Source organism: Adiantum capillus-veneris, chromosome 7, assembly GCF_014529385.1.
Source record: "Adiantum capillus-veneris isolate H3 chromosome 7, ASM1452938v2, whole genome shotgun sequence".
In the NCBI taxonomy this organism is placed as follows: Eukaryota; Viridiplantae; Streptophyta; class Polypodiopsida; order Polypodiales; family Pteridaceae; genus Adiantum; species Adiantum capillus-veneris.
Window position 1 is genome coordinate 43,400,548 of NC_140937.1, and position 20,095 is coordinate 43,420,642.

Sequence of the window (20,095 nt, forward strand, 5' to 3'; positions counted from 1 at the left end):
ATAGTGTGGTTTCTTGCCTGATCACAACTCCTCTAGAATTATGGCATACTAAGTGATCTATTGATTATGTGAACCACTATCAAAACAACTTCAGTACAAAAGCCTTGTATCACATTAGTGCCATGGAAAGCATAGTTGTAACACGCTCCTGAATCGTAAGATATCGCACTCTCATGCGCTGGTGTCCTTGACTTCTGATTCCAGCTAGCTCTACACTCCCAAGAATAAACCCAGAGCCATCCCATACAAGGCGACGTGGGACTACTGGATGAGATAAGACCATCTTCCGTCATTCTTCTGATTGCTCTTATCTATGTCATCACACAAAGCGTGCAAGATCACCATCCTTTGGCATCATGGCTATAGAGGAAACATCAATTGTGCCCTCTATGCTTGGAATAGGAAGTTCATCCATTAAAGATACGACATAGATAGTGGTAAGGATTTCTTATGGTTGTGGCCACTTTTGCTACATCAACCACATCAATCCTAGGCTACATTATTCTTTGTCTTAATGTGACTATGCTTTACATACCATTTCCTTAGCATTCATTTTGTAATTGAACCCTCAAAAGTTCTGTGAAACTAAAGTGTCTTGTTTTGATGTCAACTTTTGGATTGATTTTGTGAAGTTAGAATCAAAATTTTGAGGATTCATTAATGATGTAGTCAAGTTAGGAAAATTTTGGCTTTCTTTTTCTAGACAAAAATGAATACAATATTGTGACGTGCACAAGAGTGGATTGAGACTAGACCAAAATGAGTGTGCCCTTCTTGACAGAAGGCACCTCTATTCATATCGATTACAAGATTCTTCCCACCTAATCTTAAAGGCATAGCCCGATTGCAACAGAATCGGGCTATGGCTTCAAGAAGTTGACCAACAAATAGGTGAGTGACTATGACGGTGGGATGACCTTCAACAAGCGGCATCATCTTCAAATATGCAAACAAGCGGACCTTTGCCGCAAAGTTCTGCATGCTATTGGAAGACGTCAAGGAATAGCAAGTACTACTTAAGATAAAGCTTAGCGAAGCAAGAAATACAGAAATGAATTCATTCGGATGCAACTTAGGAACGTTGTGCAGTCAATCAACTCAATGTCAAGAGCAAAATTGAAGGGCTCGTGAAGTTCTAGCGATTAGTAACGCTCGTGAAAAATGAGCACGATGGGTGACTAAGAGGGCTCACAAACCAAGTGGATTTTGGCAAGTTGGAAGCCAATGGTCGGCAACTTAGAATGAGCTACAACGAAAAGAATTGTGCAAAAAATATGCACGTTTTTATCATATGCAATTTTGCAATAAGGAAATATCCTATTTGTAGTTTACATAAACATCAATAACTATTATCTTATATATAACGGAGATATATCATACACGTCTATACAAAATGATGTAACTTAAAATTACATAAATGGTACATTTACATTCATGTATAAACCAATGTATTAAGAATTTTCTAATCGAGTAAAATCCGTAAGAATATGGAGCACTATTATATTGGCAGGTTGTAGCTTTTATTACATCAAAATTTTTGTAGATTCTCTACAATCCTTGCCTTGCTATGTAAGGGGGAATACGTTCAAGGTATTAACGCCCTGCTCTAGCCAACTTGCACTCAAGCATTTCGTGCTCGCAAGGTGCAATTGAGCTTTTTCAAAAAAGTCTTCAACTATACGCAACACTATCGCTACTTTTACGTTGTCCTAGACCATTGCCTCTCGCATGAGCGACCAACCACCTACTCCTCACCTCGTCACCCAACATGTTCCTCTCTAAGCTCAATGTCTCTACTTGCGTTCACTAATTGATCAAGGAGGGCATCTTCAAAAGATTCTCTAATCGATGTTTTTAAAAATGTGTACAACATGTTTGAAGCAATATTAGAAAAAAGTAATCTGCATTTTTTTTCATGCTTCGCATTATTTTTTTCGCGTATATTTTCCAAAAACAACACATGCAAATATGTGAGTGTTTTGTACGGGGCCAATTTTTCATCATGGTTACATCAAAAGTTTAAGGAGGCCAATTTTACAAATATTACGATTAGTGTACAAAAAGCCTTGAAAGGATTTTTTTGAATATACACGAGCAATCTATGCAAATCAAAAAAAAAAAAAAACTTTATTGTTTCCTAATCTAGATCTTCCCAATGTCAAAAAAAATGAAGAGACTTTCAAAACATCCTAAATGCAAAAGGGAAAGGTGATTTTAGGAAATGAAAAGACCCATGAAAGTGGAGAGTCAAAATACTTTTTATGTCCATACTTTTTAGATTGTTCGAGTGCACATTGATACATTTTGTGTTTTTATTTTGCTCACAATAGCTATTGGCTTCAAAAAATTTAAAAGGTAATCCTAATCCAAAGATTTCCCTCAACAACAAAAACGATGTGCTAATCTATAACACGTAGCAACGGGCAATGACGAAGCACTCTCAAGAATAAACCCAGAGCCATCCACACAAGGCAGGGCACGAGACTTCTGACTAGAGACAAGACCGTCTTCCTACTGATGTTCTAGCACTTGCTGTCATCCCACAAAGCTTGCATCCTTTGGAGATCCCAAACCCTAAGAGGAGAGCCCAGATATCTCATATTTTGTCTATGATGGTAAAGACTTTCTCAAGGTCTATTGTAGCTTTTGCTACATCAACTGCGTCGAGCCTGAGGTGATGTAGCAACTATGGTTTGCAAAGCTGCTGGGAGTGATAACATGTCCTGTATATTTATTGCTTTTTGGGCATGTGTGTATGTATGGCACCCTGGCAGACTTCAACATCTACTCTTCACCTCGTCCTGCACTTGCAGATCTTTGTTGAAATGCTTGTGCAGAGTTGAAACTAGTGGCAAATGATGAGTCATAGCAGCCCTAAAGACAAGCTTTGACAGCAGAGGTGACTCATTAACAAGCCTCTTGACATGCTTTGACAGCAGAGGTGGCTCATTTGCCAGGGACAAAATAGCTGTTGACACCATGCTCAACGAGGTGCTCATTTAATAGGCAAAATCTAAACATAACAAGCATGACAAGTTACATTGTGTGTAGAGCATTGTCGGCAAAGAAAGAGAGAAAGCATCCACTTAACAAAGGTACACCAAACATAAATAAAACCGTCCCACCCACAGGCAATTGATTCTTACTAAGGGAGACCCCTAGAGATGGCATCCTTCAAACCCTAAAACCTCGTCCCTGTTGAGACCTAAATTTTCACAATAAAGACATTTAATTTGCATTCAATTCTTATAAACATGATTGTGACTTTTACAATAAGATGGTGAGCAGAGAACTCACAAAATACCAAGAGTGCCTCCATGAATAGCAGGGGACTCCTGTTCTCCTCTTCCACCTTCTCCAATGTCGAGAGGTGCTCATGTACAAGTGCTGTAAATTAGCATGCTCTATGGCGACAGAAATCAGATATGATTTTCAGGGATGGTTGTTGGCCGACGTTGCTCGTCCCCTAACATGCCTTTCAAACTCTTTGTTAGCCAAATTGCAGTCTCCCTCGGTGATACCTGTCCTTTACCAAAAGGCTTGAGAACAATGTCCAGCTCGTCGAGTCTTTGTTGCTGGAGCAGTTGTGCACATAGCTCCAATAGCCCTTCCAAAGCCTCCGAACGCTGCTTGTAAGACCGCATGTCCAGACCCTTCTCACTACCTCCTTCCTTACTCACAACATTGTTTCCCTGTTGCACTAAGACACCCCCACTGGTGCTCCTGTTGCCCACTGTAGTGATAGTCGTCCCGGTAGGCACTGCCAACATGTCAATTTCCGACTTTGGTAGCACATCCATATCAGCGTTGCTGCTCCCCGGTTGCATCACAAATTCCCCTTCTTGCTGTTGATCCATTCCGATTCTGAAGGTGCTATGCCTTATGACATGGATGACATCATTGAACGCGGGTCGCACATGCACTGGAAGCTTGTCGCTAATCTGAATAGTTCCCTTCTCCTGTGTCTGCTCTTCTGACTGCTCAAAAGTGCCATACTCAACAACATTTGAGGGCTTCTCATTACCGACAGAAGGGACCTTTTCTTTGCCTTCTTGACTGCAGACAACTGTGCTTGAGCTGCCCTGCTGCCTCTCAACAAACGTAACAGCCTCAACTATCTTGGAAAAGCACTCCCTTTTGGATAAGTCACCGGTATCGACGAGCTTCTCTTTACAATGACAGTCATCTGTTGACAATGGAAACTCAGCAACAAAATCCAATCGGGGAGCGTTCACAGATACATCTGGAGACTCATCACCAAGGCTTGCTACTGATCTTGCAGAGTCGGGGCAAACGCTTTCACCAAAATCTTGTGCATCATCATAGCAACTGTTATCAGCATTAAGGGAGCTATATTCTGAAGTTTCCTCCACATTAGAACGCTGAGCCTCTTCATTGGGAAGATTGGAGACCTCTTGTTCTAGTAAGGGATCACTATTTTGCAGGGATGGACGGTGAGGGCTTACTGCTTCTGCCACCGAGGTTGCTGTGTCTTCCATGTCCAACGAATCTACTATGTCAACATTGCTCATTAGGTGAGGATACTCAGATTCTTCAGATGAGCAGCTCTTATTGTCAATAAAGGGTCTCAGCTGTGTTCGAACCCAGCTTTTCCGAGGAAGTTTGTTCACTACCTTGTCCTCATCTGACTGTCGTGCAGGCACAGCAATGTTTGCCTCGATCCTTTGCTTGATCCTTGGAGATGCTTCAAGCATGGGAGCCTGAAGAAGCCAAAAGCACAAAGTCAACACCTTACAAGATGGAAAGTAATAACGGCTCCCAATAGGGAGAACAGAATCGACGAATCGTGCCTTGCCTGAGTCTGGCCCTGGCAAGTAGTGTATGTTTGGGATTTGTGTTGTAGCTTTAGGGTTTGCGTTTTACATTTGCATTTCCATATCACTTCAGACTTGGCTAACATTAGCATCCCAAAGCATTTGGAGCCATTTAAATACTGAGACATAATTGCCTACCCGATGAAACAAAACTTGCTAGGAAAGTAAAGCTTCTCGTTCCTGACTTGATACTAGAGGGCATGCCTGTGTGCATGCTCAAGCTCCTTAAAAAATTTAGTGTGCAAGAGTATGTGGTATGCAGTATGTCTATCCATGCATGCAACAGTGTGTGTAAGGTGGGACTTTAATTGAACAACTACAAACCTCACTGATCTGCTTTTGGTCCCTAAAGTAGGTCATGGACTAGAGTGCTGCACTAACAATGACTATTCAATGGTAAAAGTTAAAACTCTCATTTTCTGAGCCAATGCCGGGATACCAACAAAAAGCTGGGGAAAAAGTAAGATTTTATGCTGATTTGGTCAGGTATGCAAGGGTACGTGCACATGCCTGTGTGGCTAGTGTGCATGTCTATGTGTGTGGCCGCACCCGTGCATAAGCAAATTCTGCGAGAGGGGGAGGGGGAATCCTTGGCAACACAAAAACACTGAAATCATGGCATTGCTTACAGAATGCTTTGTATGGTTGGGGGATGCTTGCAACCGCTTGGGAGCACCTTGAGGGCGCAGTAGTCTGTCACCTTTAACATTTCTTTCTTTTTCTAGATGAGCTGCAGAGCTAGGCAAAAGATTTGGGGTAGAATCTTTCTTGGGCTTAGTTGAATGGCCCTGTTCTTTGCCAGATTTTCCCCGGTTATATTTTACAGCCATCCCTTCATCACTGTCCAGCTTTCCTGCTCCAAGATCATGCCTTTGTACACCTGCAACATACTGCCTAACTGGTGCACTGCCTCTCCGCACACTAGTTTTCACGCTGTCAACATCGCTTGCCTTGCCAGTGGAGGCAGATGAATATCCAGGATTAGCACTCTCATTCTCTATGCTCTCAAAAGGCCATTCCACTTCAAAATTGCCAATGCAGTCTGCCATGTCCTTATTCGATCGTAGATGACCAGGCGATCCATTTTCATAGTCAGAGACACCATCAAAAGTGCTCTTTCTACCCACATCCAGCACCTCACCATCACTGCTGAGAGGAAAACTGTGACGCTGGTGCTCATGAACTTCCTGCTGTTCAGCGAGAGAACTTCTTCCAAAGCGACTCGGAGAAGTAAGGGCTTGCTTGCATTGAGCCACATAAGGCTGTAGTTGGGGATGCTTAAGGATGTCCGCAGCCTGCAAACATTGTAGAATGGCCATACATATGATGATCTAGTAGAACTGAGTGCAAAGATAGCTCCACGCATTCTAATAATAGGTCCAACTTACCGAAGGCCTCTGTTCTGGATTCTTTCTCAGCATGCTTTTGATAATACCTTTCCTACAAGCCATTTACTTGATAATTGAGCATCTAGAGACATCCTTGGAGCCAAAAAAACAAAAAAAAAAGGGGAGGAGAGAGCAACCCCTTTTGAGGATTGAATACGTACAAACCAGGTGAATACAAGCTGGGCAAAGGACCAATTGAGGATCTATTAATCTTGTTGATAAGCCCACCCATATCCTGCAATGATGGACATGAAAAAGCAAAATAATAAGAAGAGGTAATGCCTCAGGACAGCCTCCGGGTCCTAACCATGGCAATGAAGTAACCCAAATTCAGAATGCATCATAAATTACACCAAGTATGAAAGAAAATGTAAATGGTTCAAAACTCACAAAGGCTTTGAATGCAGGTTTATGAGCAGCCATTTCAAATATGCAGCAACCTGTAATAATCAAGAAGAGCAAATATGCAACTTGGTAAAGGCTATGGCAGTGGTATGACTTAACAAAACTACTTGATAGACAAAAGGAGAAGATAATTGCCTACCTAGAGACCAGATATCTGATTTAAAACCATATGGTATGTCAGCCAGAAGTTCTGGGCACATGTAGTTTGGAGTTCCAACCACCTTCACACAGGTAGAGAAAGACTGTAATCACTTGGGTATCCAGAGCTACAAAATGTTAAAAATCACTCCCAAATCTACTCTGTGAGAGTCTTTTCTGCGCGTATAATCAACATCATGCAGAGGTCAGGTAGCCTCTAGCTTATTCACCACGGCTAACCATAGTACACATGTGAATCATGCAGTTGGATAAAAGCCAAAGTCTGAAATAAGTGTCATCATATCTCTTGTCAATTGATGTTCACCATGAACTATCTTTAAAAAGTTCCAGAGAGAAAACGTGACACATTTAAGCGAAGACATGAACTCAAACAAGTTCCTTACAGATGAAGCCAGGTCCTCTTCAGCCAATGTCTTTGCTAGTCCAAAATCACCTGCAATTTCGATCGAGGCACTGATTAGCTTTGATCCAGGTTCAAACAATATATCAAGAGGCACACAGAAATAAACCTTGCTGCCCGGAAACAAATCCTTACCCAAACGGATATCATGATCTCTGGTCAGGAAAATGTTGGAGCACTGCTCGAAATAAGTTACAAAATTATATTAAGACCATGATGTCACATGACATTAAACTGCATATGCAGCACATGCAAGCCATTGCAGACAATACAAAATAACATCACTTTCGAATGACACAAAAACGAGAATGCAAAACAAAGGAATGAGTCTCTCAAAACTTACTTTCAGATCTCTATGCAAAATGTGATTTGAATGCAGATAATCAACTGCCATCAATAGCTGGACAAACCACTTGCATAATCTCTGTAATATGAAGAAAAGGCTGGTAATGCAGAACTTGGCCTAAAGACAATATTCCACTACAACATTAAACTAACCTCCTCAGGAAACAGGACTTCACTTTGTTTCCTGATCAATTCAGCCCTGCCAAAAGCAAGAAAGGTGTGAAATGATGTAAAGACAAATGAAATAGCACACCCTATTACATGGGATGTTTAACTCACATATCTCCTCCCTCACAATATCCGGAAACAATGCAAATGTAGCACCCCTGCAGTGCAAAATAGCAGACATAAGAAGAAAAACATCGAAAGGAGTGATATCTATCATCATGATGATACATTCACAGACACACAGACATTGTAATCTAAGCCTGGTCAGAGAAAAAGTGAACTTGCTTTCTCAATCCAGGACTCTTTGTATTCCAAGATGAAAGGATGTTGCACTTTCGCTACCAGATCCATCTGCATGGAGAGAAAACCAATACCTCAATAAAAGTATATTGGCACAAGCCAACACTTTGATGTACAGCACATCAAAACAGAGTGAACTCTAACCTCCTGGTGGGCAGATCGCCTACATCTGTCAGACTGGCGTGCGAGCCGAATCTTCTTTAGTACATACCTAGCCAGATAGCAATAAATATGAGTACACGTTGTGATGAAGGGGCAATTCCCGATCAACTCAGGAGCTCCCGTGAGTAGAGAGCTTAAATCCTGCTGCACAAATCAAAAGCAATGCCGGTAGCCTTTCTTTATGAAAGCTTACTTCTTCTTCTCTGTCTTGTGATGGACAAGAATGGCAGAGCCAAATGCTCCACGCCCAACTTGGCCCATGATCTCGTACTGATCCATATTTCTTCAAAGGAGAGCACTTCACCTCGGCAATGCAGCTATTTGTCTAGTAGAAAGGGGGTATCTGCTGTAAAGAATTACAAAGACAGGTTGAATCTTTGATCCATAGCTTCATCTTCTTCACCTTTTCGAGTTCTTTAAGAATGCGGCCTGCAAACCTTGGACGACGAGCTATGGAGGGCTGCTAAGATGGGGGAAAAGACAGAATGTACTGATTCCTGTTACAGAATGAGATACATAGCGCTTTGCTCATCATGTGCGCTATTGGGCATCCACGGTAGAAGAGATGCTGGCTCCTGTCTCAATGGGCAGACTGCAGAAGGTGAGGGCAAGTGCTAGTGATAGATTATGTGCGTACAATGTGTGCAGATGAGTGTGTGTGTGTCTGTGAGAGAGAGAGAGAGAGAGAGAGAGAGAGAGAGAGAGATGGTGTGTGTGTGTGTGTGTGTGTGTGTGTGTGTGTCCGTGCTTGCCAGCGGCACTGCTTTTGAAGAAGGACTGGTCTATGGGAGCGTCTCTGTGTTCGTGCCTCTGTGGGATTGTGCTTATGTACGTGCAGAGAGAGAGAGAGAGAGAGAGAGAGAGAGATTCAGCTGAGCTACCGACTCCCGAGCACGCAGAGAGATATTGAGGACTATTCCTCTGACAGTGAGTGTGAGTGTGTGTTTTGGGGAGAGGGGGCCTGGCGGGCCTCAAACTTGGAGGGCGACACAGTGGGCTTCTGGAAGAGTAAAGGCAATGCAAAAGCTGTTGCTGATGAGTTGAGCTTTTGAGAGAAGGCAGCAAGCCAGGATGCAAATTTTGGGGTCCGGGCCGGGGGAGGATTCTAATTTCTGGGTAGTTTCTCTTATATTGAATTTGATACGATAGGTTTCATGCAAACTCAAAAGGTCGTTTCTCTTAAGTGTCTCTTAAATTCAATTTGATATGATAGTTTTTCATGCGAACTCAAAAGGTAGTTGAGCTTTTGAAATTTTGAATCCTCCTTGTATCCCCCTATGACTCATGAGCATTCATCACTTGAACCCAGCGCACATGAGGCGTGGATTTTGAAGAGGGGTGGTGCACCCTCGCCACTATATGGCACAGCTCCGGGTCAGAGGGGATCTAGGGCCCAAATTTGGGAGGCAAGACGGCTTTAATCTTCGTCGTCGGATCACATAGTGAACTAGGGGTGAACTAGGGGTCGGTGAACTGGGGGTGAACTAACGGTGAACTAGGGGCGGGTGAACTGGGGGTGAACTAGGGACTCCTAAACTAAGATATGATCATGTGCCATGCCAACATGGACAATGACGCGCGCTAGCATGGTGGTAGGGCATTCGTGTGGCAACCGAGACGTCCCAGGTTCGACCCACACCCCGCGAGGCGGGTGAACTAGGAGTGAACTCGGGGCGCCATTTTTGCCCCGAGTTCACCCCTAGTTCACTACGTGATCCAACGGCCAAGATTAAAGCCGCCTCGCGCCGCCAAATTTGGGCCTTAGACCCCCCTGGATAGAGCCGTGCCATATAGTGACAAGGGTGGTGCACCTCATTTTGGACTCTAGGTGTGGCGTTCATATCGGAATGAAGGCCCCACCCCCCACCCCCCCCCCAAAAAAAAATCCCTCTCATCTACTAACATAATATGGCGGAAGGGCTCCCCGTTACACGTGTCACGATTTGCGACCTGAAGGCTAAAGTCCAAAATGAAAAAAAGCCCAGTTGCATGCGATAAAGAGGGAGAGAGGGGGAGAGAGAGAGGCGACCGGTCGTACTAGTTGCATTTATAAACTTTCACGACGTTCGTTGTGTGCCAGCCAAACAAAGACTCGCTTTCATCTGCCTGCCATGAAATTTGCAAAAGTTGTTGTACAAGTTGTCATCGCCCACTCAGGCTGAAGCGATCGCTCACCATGTGTGCATGAGCACGTTCAAGTTAGCACCCATTAAGGGTCACCAAAGGTCTGGTCGAACTCACCACTTATATTGTCCCCAGCTACAAAACCATGTTCATCGTTGAAAGAGGAAACCGTACTCACCCTTGTATATTTGAGCATATCCCCTTGTCATCAATATGCACTATATCGTTGCCATTCAGCTTAGCTCCCACTCCTTTCAATGTGAGACAGAGCATTGGGACAATGGAGAAGAGTCAAACCGATTGTGCACATTATGCTCACTACAAGTTTAAAAGTCTGAGTACCACATACTACTAGAGTACTCACCTTTTGGTCACATCCGAACTTGCTTCCCTCACATTTTTAGACATTACTTAGACCTACACACTTTCCTCTCCCAACCACAATGTGTGCATCACCACGATTTTGGAGCATTGAGAATCACTCATCAGCCCACATACTACATCACATGTAACTTTGGTCCTATAGGTCATATTTGACCTCCGAAGATGATAATAAAATCTCTCTCTCTCTCTCTCTCTCTCTCTCTCTCTCTCTCTCTCTCTCTCTCTCTCTCTCTCTCTCTCTCTCTCTGTGTGTGTGTGTGTGTGTGTGTGTGTGTGTGTGTGTGTGTGTGTGTGTGTGTGTGTGTGTGTGTGTGTGTAGCAGACAACAAACAAGGTCGGTGTCTGCCCACCACTACTAAATGTTAACTCATCACTAGTACAATTCCATGCTCAAGAGACGCAAAAATATCAGGTAGTGTGTTTCATATTCTCCAAATCATGTACTACATGAAGCACACGAGAATAGAAGTAGAGAGAGATAAAGCAACGAATACATCAAAATCTAAACTAACATAATATGGCGGCCGTGGTTGCCCTGCCACGTGTCGTGATTTAGGACAAAGTAGAAAAAGAAGAGCACTTACATTAAGCATAAGTAAATAGGTTTTTTTTAAAAGCGTGATTTGGCCGGAAATAGCCACCCGTGCCCTGCTTGCATTTATGGACTTTTAGTGCACGCTACCAAGGAATTTTAGATGGCCACTATGTGAGAAAGAGCCAAGCCACGACGCGGAGAGAGAGAGAGAGAGAGCAGGGCGTCTCCATCGCCATCGCCATCGCCATCTCAGGTGAGCTGAGTGTACTTCTCAAGTGATCGTGTACTATGTGTGTGTGTACCACACTGCTCACGCGTGTGTGTGTGTGTGTGCGCGCGCGCACACGCCAAGTGCGGACCTGCAGTTCTCTCTCTGTCTCTCTCTCTCTATCTAGGGCGTGGACACACTCCCCCGTACCCCCGTATGCTCTTGGCATACCTACAGCCTCAGCAAAGAACTCCGTGTTGCAGGCTCTCTCTCTTTCTCTCTGTAGTGACACTTTCATGTAAGTTTAGATAAGGCAACTATGGTTAATGCAATAATGCAGTGCGCTGCATGTGTTGGAGATGAAGAGCGTGCGTGTGCGTGTGTGTGTGTGTGCTTCGTCAATTGGTAAGGCATGAGGTATTTGATTTTCTATGTCGATCTTGACACCTTTGTCATCCACGTTCTCAATATTAGGGTTGGTTGATTGTGAGTCTTTTGTGGTCGTTACGCTTGCAACCTCATCTAATATACACGTATGACAAACCAATACCTACAATCGTAAATATTGGGTAGGTAGATTACCTGCAATAATTCACAATTTTTTTTAATTTAAAACAAAAATTTGGCATATGTGGATTGCCCATGGCTTGTTGAAGCCTAGAAACAAGGTAGTTAACAAGCATAGGGGCATCATTAGTAGCCTACTCATTAGCAAAATCAAAGCTATCAACATTAATTTGACTCTCTTTACTATTGTCAGTCACTCTAACAACTTTTAGGTGTATACTTTTTAGGTGTACTCTGGCACTTTAAGCCCTATCCTGAGAATTGCCGACCCAAAACGGACACTGTCAGGCGAGGGCTTCTATAATCAGTGAGGGGAGCAGTGGGATTGGATATCATAAAGGACTCTGATGGTCGCACTGGGAGGTGCCCACCACTAGGACTCTGAGCAGGTAGAAATGATAATAATTTGATGAATTTACATTTGCTTTGCATTTTTAGCCACATTATGTAATTGCATTGTTTCATTCACTCAAACCTTTTTAAATGCTCTTGAAGGTGGCAATCCTCGTCCATATATCTTATTGTCATGCAGAGGTGGCAGTTGATGGAGTGGAGATCTATGAGGACTCACGAGTGAACAGACATGAGGACGATTTCTACATCAGTGACAATCGCTCACACAGTGCGCAGTTTGTGCAACATTGTTTCCAACAGCATGATGGATTCCTTCGTGAGCGCCACATCTCATTCTCTTGGACACTACATCCTCTTTCACCATCACAGGGTATGACCACATCGAGTAGCTCCATTGATAGCCAGACCACACAGTCCTCAGATGATGCTGATACTCTCACACATTACTTGGCAGAGGGAGATGATTTTGCAGTTATTGTCGAGGAGGGGAAATGCAAAGGGAGTTGACTATTATATTCTTAGGTGCACCAAGGCAAAGTATGTACTTCAGGAATCTCGTGGTTTATATTGAGGCATATGATGCTCACAATATGGTTGTTTCAGGGCACTATTTTCAGCAGGTCCATGGATGTGGGCACTACATTCATTTTGTACAATATGAGTGGCCGAAGGTGGCCATACACTCCTCCCATCTTATCCTTGCTGTGAAGCTAAGGCTAGAGAGGATTGTCAGCAAGAAGAAAGGGAGCACCCCTCGCAAGCTTTGGGTCCGGATGAGGACAAGAGCATCATGGAGACAGTCTGCAGAGCAGAGCAGGAGTTGTAGACCTTGCAAATGATATTGGAGCTGCTTCTGTAGATGATAGTGTTACCATATACATGTGGTAGTGATGTGTGTGAACACACTAGGACCGTCGGGGCATTTTTTCCCTCTTTAGGAGGTTTTTTCCCCCGTGCATTGTATATACACCCATCACTCTAGGGCTATCTATCTTTCCATTGCACACTAAGTAACACACTCTCTATTGTGTGCCTTGAGCTTCCTTCATCTTCTCCAAGCTGTGTGCGTTTCTCTGCAATTGGTATCAGAGTAGGTTGCGTCCTCCCGGGCTTAGTCGCCAGCTGCTCTAGCACACGCCTGCTCACTTTGTCCGATTTCAGTGAGCTTTGGCGAGCGTTCGCAGTTCGTAGAGCTTGGTCTGCTCAGAATTTTGATTTGGGCTCAATTCGGCCTCCGTTTCCACTATAGGCAGTACTGCACATGCTATTTTGTCATTTTGTGCAAAATTTTTGTCGGTGCCATTTTCTGCATAACAGGTGTCTTATAGTCTTCTACGGTCTGTGCTATATAGCACAGGTTGTTCTCGCTCCGTTTCTCCTATTTTCGGGTAGTTTTCACATCAGGTGCAGCATTTACCATGGCTGACAACAACAACACAGATGTGTTCAAGATGTTTGCTGTTGAGGACAGGTTGGATGGGGACAACTACCCTATGGGGGCTTATATGATGCAACATGTTCTTGTGTCAAAGGGTGTCTGGAACATTGTGCAGGGCATTGATGTACGTCCTGGTTCTGAGGATGTAGGCGATGTTGAGGATGTTGCAGGTCTTGCTGCAAGGATTGCAGCTGTTGGAGTTGTTTTGCCTACGGCAGAACAAGCTCGTTGGGATGTTAAGGATGCACAGGCTCATGCATTGATTGCATTGTCTGTGAAGCGCACCATTGTTCCTCACATCTGTTCAGTGAAATCTGCAAAATAGGCTTGGGATATTCTAGCAGGTCTTTATGCAAGCCGCAATGAGGCTAAAATTGCTTTGCTGCGTAAAGAGCTGGAGTCGAAGATTATGCATGAGGAAGATGATATGGACACTTTCCTTGCTAGTGTCAAGGATATCAATGAGCAACTTATTTCTGCAGGTGAAGTCATTTCAGACAGTTCCCTTGTGCAGACTGTTCTTGATGCCTTACCAGATTCCTACCAGACTTTTGCTAGTACTTGGAGACTTATGACCCAAGAAAATCCATAAGTTGTCAAGTTTGATGCATTATGCACATTGCTGTTGCAAGAGTCACTTTCCAGAAAAAATAGGACTAGGCAGCGTGCAGTTGAACAGGCTTTTATTGCTTCTCAAAGAAAGGGTGGTAACAGCAATGCAACCACTTCTTATGGTTCTGCTGCGAGTGGCAAAAATTCTGTTCCTAATGCTTCTGCTGGCAGCAATTCGTCTGGAAATTCTGGTGATAAGGGCAAAAAGAAGATGCGTTGCCATTATTGTAAGGCTAATGATCACTTGATCAAGTCGTGTCCTAAGTTGAAGGCCAAAGAGGCTAAGAAGAAAGAGGGTGGTTCCACTGCAAATGCTGGTTCCACTACAAATGCAGCCATTGTTGAGTCTTCTGTGAAAGGAGACTGTAATGCTGATGTTGATGCAGAATGGGCTTTTAGCGCAGAGTGCACTTACAATCCTGCTGTCCATGATGCATGCTTGTCAGTTGTTGCAGATTCACATGTGTGGTATTTCGACAGTCGCACATTACCTCACATCGTGAATTGTTTACCTCTCTCGAGTCTGTCCCTCATGGGAATTCAGTCACTTGTGCCAACAACGCCTCTTATCCAGTTCAGGGAGTTGGAAAGATTGTGCTTACTGCTGCTAATGGCAGTTCTTTCACACTTGTTGATGCACTTTATGTACCTGGGATCAAGAAGAATCTCTTGTCTATATCCGCACTTGCTAGACTTGGACTTGTAGTCAAATTTGTGGATGACAGATGTATAGTTCATGATCTCAGTTTTGGTGATGAAATTGTTGCATCTGGCCTTTTGTGATGTGGGCTGTATAAGCTCACTTTGTATGACAAGTGTGGACAAAATTTTGCAAATGCTGTTGCAGATTCAAGGGCTATTTCAGATGCAAAACTTTGGCATGCACGTTTTGGTCATCTGAATTTTGCCAGTTTGCTACGTTTGCAGAAATCTGATATGGTTGCTTCTTTGCTGCCTCTTGAAGCACCCGTCAAACATGTTTGTGAGGGCCGTATTTTGGGTAAGATGCAAGGTTCTAAGTTTCCAAAGGATGGTTCAGTTCGGGCCACATGCAGGTTGCAACTTGTGCATAGTGATGTTTGTGGGCCCATGCAAACTCCGTCCTTGGGCAATTACCTATACTTCGTGACTTTCATTGATGATTACTCCAGGCATGCATGGGTATTTCCGCTTAAAGCGAAGTCCGAATTTTTTATGTGCTTCAAACAATTTCTGGCTATGGCTAAAAATGTTTGGAAATGTACTATGGGCACCCTCCGTTCCGATCGAGGGGGGGAGTATATGTCTCATGAATTTAATGCATTTCTGGCTAGTCATGGGATAAAACACCAATGTACAATGCCTTACACACCTCAACAAAATGGTGTTGCTGAGAGGAAAAACAGGTCACTGACGGAAATGGCACGATGTATGGTCAAAAGTCAAGCTTTGCCGCATTCTTTTTGGCTTGAGGCCATCATGTGTGCCACTTATGTACTTAACAGGTGTCCTACGAAAGCTTTGCAGTCTATTACTCCATATGAAGCATGGTATGATAGAAAGCCTTCTATTGAGCACATGCGTGTTTTTTGCTGTTTGGCATATGCTTTGGTGCCACAAGTGCCGCGCAGAAAATTGGATGATAAGGCTGTCAAATGTATTTTTGTTGGTTATAGTGCTGAAAGAAAAGGTTACAGGTTGTATCATCCGCAAACAAAACGTATTTTGGTTTCACGGGATGTAGTGTTTGTGGAAGATTCTATTCAGCCCTTGATGTCATGTACTAGAGACAGTAATGTAAGCTCTCACAAGACATTTATGACACTTTGTTGCCTCTTTTCAGTGGTGGAAATATGAATGTAAGTTCCAATGAGGCAAATGTACAGCCTATGGGGGTTTCTGAAAATGTTTTAGATCGGTCTATTACTGATGCAGATGTACATGATGTATGTGCGCTTATGTCGCACGTGTCAATGCAAGGAACTTGCCGATACACCGTGTGCGAGCCACAAATGGCTCCAAGCACACAACAAGCCTAAACTAGTAAGCTCAAAGAAGGCGATGGTGTGTCACTCATCGCTCTACGCTTGCTTCGTGGAGGATTCCTCGCCGCGAAGAAGAAGGAGACGCCGCTACGCCGCGCTCAACCGCCTCGCCGCCGTCATGCCGCCATCGCAATGCTCTCTCTCTCTCTCTCTCTCTCTCACGCATACACGCACACACACAAGGAGATGAAGAAGAAGAAGATGGAGATGGAGCAAGAGCACTCTTCTATTGCACAAATGAGAGAATGAGTGAATTTTAGGTTTAGTTGACTTTTATATGAGCTCACCCCATTCACACTTGGGCGCCCATGCTTAGCCAACTAATCCCTTGAATGTTCCAGTTAGAGTGCGCCTCTCATCGGCGATCACTCTTACCCTTTTCCGATTGGACCGACAAGCCCGGTACCTGACTCTACCAAATAAATAATACAATGTCCGCCGTAGGTTACAACGTCCGTCGGATGTCTGTGAGCCGTGAGGGTTAACATGCCCCCCTTCCTGATGTAGATTCTGTCCTCGGAAGCTATTGAGTTGAAGCTCGTTCGTCGAGGTGGAAGAGCATTTGAGATGAATGTCCTTTTAGTCAAACAACATTGGCACAGTAATTGCATTCTCGTAAGCGATTAAAAAGCATATGCAGTTTTAGGCAGACAAATTGATTGGTAACAGAATTTTAAACAACTTGTCAGCATAAACATTAAATTGCAATATAATCAAATGCATAAACAGATGTAAAGGTAAAAAATTAAACAAGTATGGGATCGCTAATTTAACGGTCAAAAGGTACTAGAGATCGACTATAAATACCATGGGTAAGCTTCTTAATTTTCTCTGGTCAATTAAGTTGTTTAATCGCGAGAGCCAAGTATTTCATGTTCGAGGGCTGATTAGAGGCTATACCTAGAAGACCTTGTAGTTAAGCTACGATAAAAGGAATTTCTCATGAAATCATCGCCTGACTGATTACCTTTTCTTTGACCCCCCAAAGTCTTTTCATAGTGATTCAATTTTGATGTGTGTGCTTATTTTGTATGCCTTGGGTTTTTTGCTTTTCAAGGAAAAGCGCCCACACTGGGAACCTCTAGGGCTCTAGTACCATAGGCGATACATGTGAGTGAAGTACCCAATCAAGCTGAGATTTCTCTTCCAGCTTAAGATTTTACATTGTGGCACTTTGATTTTTTGTTTGTTCGTTTTCAACATTTTAATTTTGTAACTTTGGGGGGTCATATAACACTGTTACCCTCCCCAGGCTCATCACATTAGTAAACTCCCTTTATAATACTTAAGCTAAAGGTCAATAGGGTCAAGCCCACTAGAAAGCCCTAGTACATTTCACACAATGCTGCCTAAATCGGATTAAGAACCTAAGTAACCATTGATTATTAGGAAGGCATTCCCCATGGTATTAAGAGAAGATCTCTAACACCTAGCTTGGTCAAACTAGCTTAGTCGGACTGCTTGATTTTTAAATCTAGACAAGTGATTATGACAAAAAATTACATTGAATTTAATGTTTGATACTAAGCAAATGTGCTGGATATTATGCTACCAATCACAATCAAAGCAGACAATCATAGATGCAAAAAAGATAAGGGGCAATGCTAATGGACAAGAAACACCTGTTTGTGTTGATGGTCGCGCTTGATTTGAAGAGTGAGTCGAGATAAAGATTCCATGAAGGTCCAAATCCTAACAACAGCAACACGCTCCTGTACACACTAGGAAACACAAGGAATACCTCCAGGAGGCACATCAGTGGGAAAAGGTACCAACACTTATTGAACACAACAAAAAACATAAGGAACCCTAACCTAATTATTTGCACTCTCCCTAGAGAGTCAAGGGAATAGGATATTGTAGAGATTGGGGGGAAACCCTAAGGCTAAACCCTTATCCTCATCGTCGAGATAAACAAAGTCATCATCCATGAGACCATATGTGCCATCCGTGTAGTCATGTAAATCTTCTTCTTCATCATAGGTACCCATGTTTACTAAGAAGGTCACTAGACGCCTATAGTCCTCTTGGTCAAAAGGATAGGCTTGTGCAATGGGAGAAACGCTCTCTACTAAGTATGGATCAGTTGTGGTCAAGAGACGTATCAACCACTCTAACTCCTCAAAATTCCTCTCACATGCTAGCGTACTTACCAAATCCCATTCACATGCAAGCACCGGAAAGACCATGTGAAACATTTGTGAAAAGTAATGAGGGTACCTCTCACCCAAGGCAGGAGTGGATGACTCTAGCGTACTAGCCATATTTGTACACGCAAATAGATGATGGTTAGAGTGCAAATATTACAAGGGTCGTGTTCTTGTGCATAATGTGTTTTTATGATTTTGTGTTATGGCTCTTGCTCTTTTACTTTTTTATCTTGTTTTTGTGAGTATAAGGCTTTATATATACATTCCCTAAGATTGGAGTTTAAGAGGTCACGGAGAAAGGTTGAGAGGGAAGCAAGTAAATGATGGATGTCAACAAACACTCCCCCCTTCCTTGGTAGATCATATCGTTTGAAATGATGTCGTCGCCCTTTGAAACCAGTTGTTCCAAGTTGTTATAGGTGAAGGCTTTAACCAATAGTTTTCGACCGCTCTATGCGTTTCATCTAGTTGCAAGGGTGGTAAGGTACTCTCCCATGATTTTATTTGCAACATCGTTGTAGGTGGTGAACTTACAACGGGAGGTGTAAACTCTTTCTTGCTTGTATGTATATGTACAATGGTAGGTGGAGGTTGTGTCGAAGCTTCTATTTCCGTATAGGAACTACATGAAGAGCAAGAAGCTTCATTTGCTTTCCCTGTTCCTGACATAGGTGGAACAAATCGTTCTTTCTTTGGTACCCAAACTAGCTCTGGAGTAGGTTTGTCGCATTCCGTGATTTTTTTCTTTCCACGATCTTCAATTTGTTTTGGAGCCACAGGATTGAGCTCACATGGGCCCGGTGACAATTAAGAGCACAATTTACGTTTTGGCACTCAGATTTGATCATTTCCTTCATAGTAGGCTTGGGCTTCCAATAGTTTTTTAGGAATCCAACGCAACATTTCTTTACATTTCTTGGGGTGAATGAAACGTCTCTTACCAGGCTGTTGTCTTTTAGCATTGGCTATGGTTGCTAAAGAAGCTTTAGGGACCCACTTATATGTTTTCTTTGTTATATTGGGATGGGTCTTGTGTGTCTCAAGCTTTATTTCAGCTACATCAGTTAAAGCTCTAGAGACTTGGGCTATGGGGACATACGGTTCAACCTCTTGGACATGCAATGTTTTGGGTTTTATTTCCTTAAGAGGCAATATCTCAGGGACTATGGCTTGCGTGGCAGGGCTAAGAGTTGGTTTCTGTGTTGTGACACCCCCTGTCCACCAATCAATAGTGCATTTGGTGGCTATCATCCACGTGCGTCCTAGGTTTATATTACCCTCCATAGTTCCAACAGGCATGACCAAAAAGTCTTGAGCTACAACCCCATTGTCATAACTGACAGAAGTGTGCCATATTCCAAAAATTGCAGTTTTTTTCTTGTTGACACCCTTGACTTGGATAATATTCTCAGATAGAGGTGGCTTCCCTAATTGGCACCACACCCCATATGATAGCAGATTATATTTAGCACCCGTGTCCAATAAGGCGTTATATAGCACTTTTCCATAGGTGCTGTTTAGCTCAATAGGCTATCGT

At 43.2% G+C, this 20,095-nt stretch overlaps 1 protein-coding gene across 1 annotated transcript; it reads right to left on the minus strand.

Annotated features, from left to right (window-relative positions):
• Positions 1-3,210: 3,210 nt before the first annotated feature.
• On the minus strand, positions 3,211-9,146 carry LOC147453753 (serine/threonine-protein kinase Nek5-like). The gene is made up of 14 exons (XM_086515848.1): positions 8,356-9,146; positions 8,145-8,211; positions 7,986-8,051; positions 7,812-7,858; positions 7,686-7,731; positions 7,531-7,611; positions 7,323-7,365; positions 7,171-7,220; positions 6,768-6,849; positions 6,614-6,663; positions 6,385-6,458; positions 6,224-6,275; positions 5,465-6,130; positions 3,211-4,721 (listed from the first exon to the last, which is right to left on the minus strand). Exons 1-14 carry the CDS (start codon positions 8,439-8,441, stop codon positions 3,420-3,422), a joined length of 2,712 nt encoding a protein of 903 aa, XP_086371974.1. The 5' UTR covers positions 8,442-9,146; the 3' UTR covers positions 3,211-3,419.
• Between the last annotated feature and the right edge of the window lie 10,949 nt (positions 9,147-20,095).

Excerpts from the sequence above, each read along its gene's own strand:
- LOC147453753 (XM_086515848.1), bottom strand. The coding sequence starts at position 8,441 with ATGGATCAGTACGAGATCATGGGCCAAGTTGGGCGTGGAGCATTTGGC. Across the intron at positions 6,850-7,170 it reads AAGAGGACCTGGCTTCATCT|GTGGTTGGAACTCCAAACTA; the intron begins GTAAGGAACTTG and ends ACCTGTGTGAAG. Across the intron at positions 6,664-6,767 it reads ATCAGATATCTGGTCTCTAG|GTTGCTGCATATTTGAAATG; the intron begins GTAGGCAATTAT and ends TGATTATTACAG.